The sequence below is a fragment of the Haliaeetus leucocephalus genome, unplaced genomic scaffold, assembly GCF_000737465.1.
Source record: "Haliaeetus leucocephalus isolate CR32 unplaced genomic scaffold, Haliaeetus_leucocephalus-4.0 Scaffold351, whole genome shotgun sequence".
NCBI lineage: Eukaryota > Metazoa > Chordata > Aves > Accipitriformes > Accipitridae > Haliaeetus > Haliaeetus leucocephalus.
Window position 1 is genome coordinate 3,346,294 of NW_010972787.1, and position 9,278 is coordinate 3,355,571.

The 9,278-nt window shown below is 37.9% G+C and overlaps 1 protein-coding gene across 1 annotated transcript in view; it reads left to right on the forward strand.

Moving 5' to 3' along the window:
- TNFRSF19 (tumor necrosis factor receptor superfamily, member 19) overlaps positions 1 to 9,064 on the forward strand; it is a 44,307-nt gene extending 35,243 nt beyond the window's left edge. Inside the window, exons 5-8 of the mRNA XM_010572651.1 lie at positions 4,094 to 4,258; positions 5,532 to 5,657; positions 6,406 to 6,508; positions 8,660 to 9,064. Coding sequence (XP_010570953.1) covers positions 4,094 to 4,258; positions 5,532 to 5,657; positions 6,406 to 6,508; positions 8,660 to 9,053 — 788 coding nt within the window. The 3' untranslated portion in view covers positions 9,054 to 9,064. The remainder of the gene's footprint in view (positions 1 to 4,093; positions 4,259 to 5,531; positions 5,658 to 6,405; positions 6,509 to 8,659) is intronic.
- Positions 9,065 to 9,278: the final 214 nt, after the last annotated feature.

A 9,278-nucleotide genomic window follows, 5' to 3' on the forward strand; every position in this document is an offset into this window, starting at 1 on the left:
GGGTGCGCCGGGGGGAGAGAGAAGTTAAGAAGGGGGGGGGGGGGGGAATGTGAACAGAATCTGCAGCTGGAGAGAGGAGTGAGAAGATGTGAGAGAAACAACCCTGCAGACCCCCAGGTCAGTGAAGAAAGAGGGGAAGGAGATGCTCCAGGCGCCGGAGCAGAGATTCCCCTGCAGCCCGTGGGGAAGACCATGGTGAGGCAGGCTGTCCCCCTGCAGCCCAGGGAGGTCCACGGGGGGGCAGATCTCCACCTGCAGCCCGGGGAGGACCCCACGCCAGAGCAGGGCAATGCCCAAAGGAGGCTGTGACCCCGTGGGAAGCCCGCGCTGGAGCAGGCTCCTGGCAGGACCTGTGGCCCTGTGGAGAGAGGAACCCATGTTGGAGCAGGTTTTCTGGCAGGACTTGTGACCCTGCAGGGGACCCACACTGGAGCAGTCTGTGCCTGAAGGACTGCAGCCCGGGGAGGGGACCCACGCTGGAGCAGTTTGTAAAGAACTGCAGCCCGTGGGAGGGAGTCACGCTGGAGAAGTTCATGGAGGACTGTCTCCCATGGGAGGGACCCCACGCTGGAGCCTGGGAAGAGAGCGAGGGGGAAGGAGCGGCAGACACAACGTGTGATGAACTGACTGCAACCCCCATTCCCCTGTGCTGCTCGGGGGGAGGAGGTAGAGAAAATTGGGAGTGAAGTTAAGCCTAGGAAGAAGGGAGGGGTGGGGGAAAAGTGTTTTAAGATTTGGTTTTATTTCTTATTATCCTACTCTGATTTGATTGGTAATAAATTCAACTAATTTCACCAAGTCAAGTCTGTTTTGTCTGTGGCGGTAATTGGTGAGTGATCTCTCCCTGTCCTTATCTCAACCCGTGAGCCTTTTGTTATATTTTCTCTCCCCTGTCCAGCTGAGGAGGGGAGTGATAGAGCAGCTTTGGTGGGCATCTGGCATCCAGCCAGGGTCAACCCACCACATAGGTTTTTTTTATATAATTTTACGGCTTCTCACAGAATTATATCCCAGAACTTTACATACCATGCAGAAATTTCTGCAGTCTGTTTAAACTTAAAACTACAACTGCAAGAATCCTAGAAACTGAATGAAAAGTTTTCTCTGCAGAAGATTGCAATGCTGCTGCCAAGAGCATCGAAGTTACAACATAAAGATTACCACGCTGGCTGCTTTTTCTTTTAAATAACAATGAAGATCTGGAAAAGAGGTCATAGAACTTAACTCTGTGAGTAATGGGAATTATAGAAGAACATAAAGAGAAGAACAGGTAATAGTCATTTAAGAGGAGAAGTACCTGAGACCCTGAATTGGAATTTCATTGTGTTATCTGGAACACAAATAATAGAGAGACCATCTGCTATGATAATGAAAATTATAACATTTCAATACAAGGACAAAGTTTCAAAATGTATTTCTAGTTCATTGTAGGAGACTTCAGCCACTTTATTGACTTGAGGTTTGAGATTTGCTGTATTTTAATATCTCAGAATCACAGAATGGTTGAGATAGGAAGGGACCTATGGAGATCATCTGGTTCAACCCCCCTGCTCAAGCAGAGTCACCTAGAGCTGGTTGCCCAGGAACATGTCCAGATGGCTTTTAAGCATCTCCAAGGAGGAAGACTCCATAACCACTCTGGTCAATCTGTGTCAGTGCTCAGTGACCCTCACAATTAAAAAAGTGTTTTCTGATGTTCAGAGGCAAACCACCTGTGTTTCGGTTTGTGCCCATTGCCTCTGGTCCACTGAGAAGAGCCTGGCTTTGTCCTCTTTGCACCCTCCCTTCGAGGATTTATACACATTGATGAGATATACCCCCTTGAGTCTTCTCTTCTCCAGGCTGAGCAGTCCCAGCTCTCTCAGCCTTTCATCATAGGTGAGAAGGCTCCAGTTCCTCAATCATTTTTGTGGCCCTTTGCTGGACTCTGTCTAGTAGCTCGAGTCTGTTGAATTTGGCAAGTTAAAGGATATAAAAAAGATCTGCTATAAATTTGCTCTCCACACTTTTGATGTGACAGTGGAACATAATAGTACAAATCAAAGGTAAATAGAAATATTCAAGCAGGTGTAAATGCAGTAATACTTGTTTTTCTTCACATTGAAATCAGGAAATTAACAACTAAACTTTCTTCTGAATAATAGCCATGATCTGGCCTCTCCACTTTTTTACATTCCTCCACTTACCAGCAACTACATGAAACTATAATCCACAGAAATTGTCTTTATTTAATAAGTTGGGGGGGAGGGGGTGTGTAATTTTGGATTCTTGATTTCCTGGACGTTAATATTTTCTTTGGTATAAGTGGTCCGAAGACTTAGAATTGGATGTAATAAAGTTGATTTTCAAAATACCTAGCTTTTTGGCAATCTGCCCATTATAACAAAGCAATATGGTATTGTAAATGCTTTGTTGCCCATGTTTGATGTGTGTAGAGGAAATACCATAGTTATTTGAGAAAAGTATTCCTGAGTAATGCAATTCCATTGATTGTACTAACTAAGCTTCTAAGTTCTCTCCTGCTATTATTATATTGCAGTTAGGATATCAAACAATTTTATGTATGTACATTTGATTAGTGATTTTAATATACTCTGGCAGACGTTTATCTCCCAATTTAAACTTATGACTGCATGGACCATTTCTTAGGAATTATAGTCTTTAAGTTTTAACCAAGATTTTCAGGGGGAAACAGGCACATTTAACTTATTTGTATAAGTTAATAAAATACGGTTTGTGTTTTTTTAAAAATTTGCTGTCAGAGAAATACTCAATATTTTGTTCCTTTTCTCATAAAATATTGTTGAATTGATGTGAACTTCAAAGTAATTGAAACAGATGAGCTCTCGGAATTCATAAGTTCTTAAAAAAAGAATTTTGTAACAAAAACGAAGAGCATCCAAAGAAGAGCAATTAAGCTGGTGAAGGGTCTAGAGAACAGGTCTCATAAAGAGCAGCTGAGGGAACTGGAGTTGTTTAGTCTGGAGAAAACGAAGCTCAGGGGAGACCTTATTGCTCTCTACAACTACCTGAAAGGAGGTAGTAGCAAGGCGGGGGTCAGTCTTTTTTCCCAAGTAACAAGTGATAGGATGAGAGGAAATGGCCTCAAGTTGCGCCAGGGAAGGTTTAGATTGGATATTAGGAAAAATTTCTTCACTGAAAGGGTTGTCAAGCATTGGAACGGGCTGCCCAGGGAAGTGGTTGAGTCACCATCCCTGGAGGTTTAAAAGACGTGTAGATGTGGTGCTTAGGGACACGGTTTAGTGGTGGACTTGGCACTGCTAGGTTAACAGTTGGACTCAACGTTCTTAAGGGTCTTTTCCAACCTAAATGATTATATGAATTTAATTTTAAAAGGCCATTTGTAGTTTTAAGAGAATTTTAATAGTTGTAGTTAAAACTTGTGATACTTTTTCACTTTCCATGTAAAAGTAACAATGTTTGTCAAAGCTAGAAACATTGCTTAAGTCTTTACTAATATGGATATAAAGTCAAGCTGCTGAATTTTTACTAGAGGTATTGTCTTTATTAAAAAACTATCAATGAATTAAAAAAAAAGTTACTACAGTGGAAATCCTAGGTTTGATCCTAGAAATGACTATGGTGTCATGACATATGCAACCAAGCAAAATGGTACCTTTGACAGCATTTGAACTTCTGTGGGTGTCTCAGTTCTCAGAAAATTTCCTTATTAAATTCATGTATTTGTGACTCCCTCTAGTGGATAGCTTTCTCAACTATACACTAGGAAATGATCTCCATATTAAAATCATCTAACATAATTAAAAATTGAGACATCTTTGTTTTCGTGGTGAAGATCTTACTCCATTCTTACGGACAGTCAGAATGTGTTTGTGTGCATCTGCACTCATTATGACTCATTTTGCAATATATTTTTTTTAGGTTTTTTTTAATGTGGTTGCTGATAATCGTACCTATTTATATTTGCAACTAATGTTTCTACATGAGCAGCTGGAACATCCTTTTTGTTCTGTGCTACGAACCTCTTCTATTTCCCAGACTTTCATTTACATGACTGTATATTCCTGAAATGTTTAAAGTTTGCCTTAATTCTAATTTAATTTTATTTCAGGTACCACCAAAGTAAACCTTGTGAAGATCCCATCAACTGCTTCCAGTCCTCGCGACACTGCTCTAGCAGCTGTTATATGCAGTGCACTTGCGACAGTGCTCTTAGCTCTTCTTATTCTTTGTGTTATCTATTGTAAGAGGCAGTTTATGGAAAAGAAACCAAGCTGTAAGTTTCCAGTTATTACGGTTTCTCTGTAATATTCATATAGTAGTATTAGTTTGGTGAATCTCTCTGTAGGTAAATAAATGAAATTTCTACAGCATTCAAGCAAGTTTAGCATTGAGATGAGCAAGCTAGCAGAAGTGTTTGCCAGCTCACTGTGGATGCTCAAGTTTCTATAGAGAGAATGCTGTGCAGATGTCCAGAAATAATCCAACTGCATTAATTCTGTGCCATACTCTGTTTGTTAAATGCTGCACAGATATATGTAGACTATTTGGGATCCAGGCTGGGATGTCATTATAGAGTTGCAGTGCCAATGTGGAAATACCAGCTTGGAGGATCTGTGCATCACATGCCATTGTGAAACAACTTAGCTTGTCAAGATAATGAATGTGGCCAGTTGTAGACAGCAGATTTGTCATTAACAATTTTGGGTTTATAGGCATATTCAAGATGAATTAAATGCCTAAGCCAGTTAGATTTATAAATTTAAAAAGAAAAATCCATAACAGCTCAGCAATGTAATTCACAAATTGTTTATAATAAATATTTTTCTGCCCCATAATTTAAAATAAGAAAGAGAAAAGTCAAAAGCACTCTAGTTTCCATTTATAATTTTAAAATCTTTTATCAAAATATGTTTATAGCATGTAATGAACACTGGATGTCAAACAAGAATAATACCTAGGAAGAATTTATGTTATCGTTGCTTACAGCACAAGCAAAAATAAAAAGATTCAGAGAGGCATTGTAAGAATTGTTCCTTACTGAGAAGATGCTTTACAATGTAAGTTTTAAGAAATTCAGACATAGTGAATTCAAACTTCAGTTAGTGAAATTTAGTAAGTCATTTGCCTTGGCCTACAATTATACAGATTAAAGGAAGTCTGCTGTTAATATAAAGCTCTTTAAGATAACATAAACAAAATCCCAGTGGCTGAAAGCTGAATGTGGAAAATTTCAGCTGGGAATCACTGAGAATCATTAAACACTGAGAAAATGTAACAGTGAATAAGATATACTTGCAAATCATCATCAAAATAAGAGCAGATGTCTTCCTAGAAGAAGCTGTAGTTGAATCAGCTGGTCTAGGGTTTCTTGCAAAATCTGTGGTTTGCGTTATATGAAACCACTTGATCATTGTGGGTCTTTCAGTTGGAAAATGTATGAAAACACTGTATAGTATGACATTTAACCATTCTGTGAAGATAGGGGGCTCTGAACAGGAAAAAGAGTGTAATTTACTAATACATATTTTTATTCATTTTGTCCAAAGGGTCTCTGAGATCGCAAGACATTCACTACAATGGCTCTGAATTGTCATGTTTTGATAGACCACGGCTAAATGAATATGACCACAGAACTTGTTGCCAGTGCCAGAGAAGCACATCACAGACATGTGGTATGTTAGGTCTTCTTAAAAGTGACTTTATGGCATAATGAACATTTATCTAACACTTGAGTTGCAAAATTTACCTTTAACTACAGAGCTAACATTGTCAAACTACCCTTTGTCCTAGGCTAATTTCTCAATAAGCACATAGTAGCTGTTTGGTTATGATTTTTTTTTCTGTTTTCATTCCAATGACCCTTCACTTAAAAAATAGCTTTAAATGTCTATCTTACTTCTTTCTGATAAAAGTAGCACTGTGTCTGGCTTTGAGACTTAAATTGGTGTGAAGGATTTGCCAGACAGTATCTAAAAACATGACACGAACTCTAAAGGACATCAAAAACCTGAACAATTCAAATGATTGAGATTTTGTGAAGTTGTATCAGAACAGATGCATTTATGATGTTAATAAATACATAATTTAACACAAGACCACAGGCTTAAGTACCATGCTAATATCTTAGCTCAGAATGTGATATTTCCTCTCACATGTATCTAATTGAAAAGTAAATTAATTTTAAAAGTAGATATTCATGACTGGCATCTGTATTACTCCTGGAGGAATGGCTTGGCTCTTATAAGTAATTCCATTTGAAAGGAATAAATTAAAGAAACCATTTTTTGCAATAAGGAATCTCTTTCCTAAATCCATATATTATAATATAACTGGCATACTCAAGTTTGAAACAGTACAGAGACTAAGTTTATACAGAGCTTTAATACTTTTAATGTTATTAAATTAATTTTCATTCTTTAGGACCAGTTCACTTGATTCCATCACTGTGCTGTGATGAAACCTGTAGCATGGAGCACAGCAGTCACAGTTGTGCTTTCCACTCACAGACTACTCTTAATGAAAGGTAACTTAGTTTTATAAATGTCTATTAAACATTAAATATTTCTTATGCAGTCAAATTAATATTTATACAGATACAGTAACTGTTTGGAGTGGAATGGGGGATTTTGATGAACTGGAGCCATACACTCCTGTTCTGTGCAAAAACAGGTTTATGGTGAAAAATTGATTTTAAAGTATTATTTAATAAAAGCTGACATGATATATCAGTTTCTCTGATGAAGAAGTGACTTCTCTCCCAAGCAGATAGTCTTCCTCTTACTCTATGGTACTTTAGAGGCTTTGGTGACTCCCTCTTCTGCCGTGGGTTAGCAAGGTGCTGCATAAACCTGTGAATCTGGGGGGATTAAGGTACAGTTTAGAAGTATCATGAGGATTTTCTTTTTTTAGAAGCTCTTAATGACTGTGAGATTTGAAATACCTAGTATTTCTTCATTTCTACCAGATTGTAACCATTAGTTTCTTCTTATCAGCTAAATATAAATACAGTAGCAGAGTAGTTATTCCTACAGCAGTGCCATGAGCTAAATATATAAAATTTATGGTGTCATTCAGAGTTTCCTGGTTACAGATTTTAACACAGGATGTATTTATTTCTTTTAGCTAGAATTGTTTTCCATATAAGGTTTAAATTGGTCTCCAGCTGTTTTGTTCTCATGGCCAAATGTAACTAAAATTGTAGAGGCAGCTAGCTTCTTCATAGGTATTGTTTATGCAAGGTGACTTAGTGACCTAAGTACAAGATACAAAATACCTAGATTTTCTATAACAACTTGTTTAAATACCAGCAAGCTTGAGTCATCCTTTTATACCGCCAAGGCTGACAAATTGAGAGTTGTGTACTTTGTGAGGCATCTTTTGGTTAAGGCTTTAAAAATAAATGGTATATTCATGCTATGTAGACATCAAAGATCCCGTGGTTCCTTCCAGTAGAAATGGAGTTTGCTCCAATTTCCTTTGCCAAAGTAATGTATTTCCTTCAATTGTGGTGCAATGGTCCTGACTTTTGGCCTCATCTATGAAAATGCTTTGTGTGTATATCAAAGCTTCTAAAGCATCATGTTTTGGAAATGAGTAAGGCTGCTTAAAATCTGTTACAGGCGATGTTAATGTGAGTTGAGTTTTGTCACACAAATTTTTACTGTGTATCAGACTTAATATAGCCTTCAGAGTTTCATAAGTCTGTAGACAGTTTTTGGAAATAAAATGTATTAGTATATCTTTTTGGTTTTGTTAACACTTATTTTGGTATACTATAGCAAAAAACATCACTGGGTTTTCAACAGAGATAGGCATGTATAGTGCACTCAGACATGTCAGTATCATCATGCACTTTAAATACACTTGAGATAGAAAATATTGAGTTTCTACTTCCACTTTCCTCCATTTTCCATAAAAGAAAAATAATCCTTGTGAGATTTAAAAATCCTTGCCCTTTAATATTATGTCCTTTCCACATGTAAGAGAATATGAGAAAATCTTTTCACATGTTGAAGGCTAGACAGAACAAACTGAAAAATCTAAAGTGAATGTATGTTCAATACGAAATCACGCAGATAGAAGGACTTTCAAGCAGTCTTGTTGTCTATTCTCTTCTCCCAGTCTGAACCCACTTTACTTCTTTTACTACTGTTAGATATTTGTCTAGCCTGTTTTGGCGGGGGGGAACTAGTGTTGGAGATTCCACAGTCTTCCCAACCATCTTTCTTGCTGCAATTTAAGCTTGTTGTATCTTGTCTTAACACACACATCCCCACCCCCCCCATGCATTGAGAACAAAAAAATTCCTTCCTCTTTCCAACAGTCTTTGTATCTGAACACTACTATAGTATTTTTTATCATATTTCTGTTCTTTAGACTATAAACAACCCCAGCTGTAGTTCATGTTTTCTGTAACCCTGAATTCACAGTATGAAGGGCTCTGGGCATCCTCTTTACCTTTAGTAGTGTTCTCCTGAGCTTTCTTCATTTCCAGATGAGGAACAAACTGTATTCCTTCTCAAAAGAATTTGTTTGTACAGGATGCCTCTAGAGTACTAACTTAATAGAACCCTGTTAAACCTTCTTGAAATACCTATAATTACTAATGACAGTAATTACAATACTGATAATATTTTCTGGAATGCTTTTGAAACCGTCTTTTATCCTTTTGCAGGGCTTCTGATTCTGTTGGAGAAATGATTCCTACCTTCCTTGGTTCTCTTTCACACTCTACCTGTGGAGACATTTCAGATGCTTGGCCTCTTATGCAAAACTCAGCTTGTTGTGACAGCATTTCTTTCTGTGAATCATATTCAGAACTGGCTGGAGGATCTGCAAAATCCTGCAGCCCTGAGACTGAAGATGCAGCCACTGTTGAGTTGGATAATAATCAGGAACTAAGTGACGTACTTATTTCAGCTAAGTCTCTTGATGGAAACATTGCAAAGTCCTTTGAAATCTCCAAACATAGAACATGCATAGAAGTTTCATCACTTCAGAACTCAGTGGCTGCTGAAACCCAGCCAAGGACAAAGCATAATGGAACAGCAAGTGACTCTACAGACTGATAAAGAGGTAAAAAACAGAACTACAAAGGAGTGAGATGAGTACTTAAGGCATGTAGAGCTAGATAAAAATAGAATTGTAAAAAGTTGTAGCATTATGTTTCTCCCTAGGTTACAGCTAGCCATTGCTGAAATAAATGAAAACTCTACAAGAGATCCAACGGTTTTACATTTTTAAATCACTGACTGAATTTGAAAAGTGTAATTACTCAAACTGCAATGTTGAGA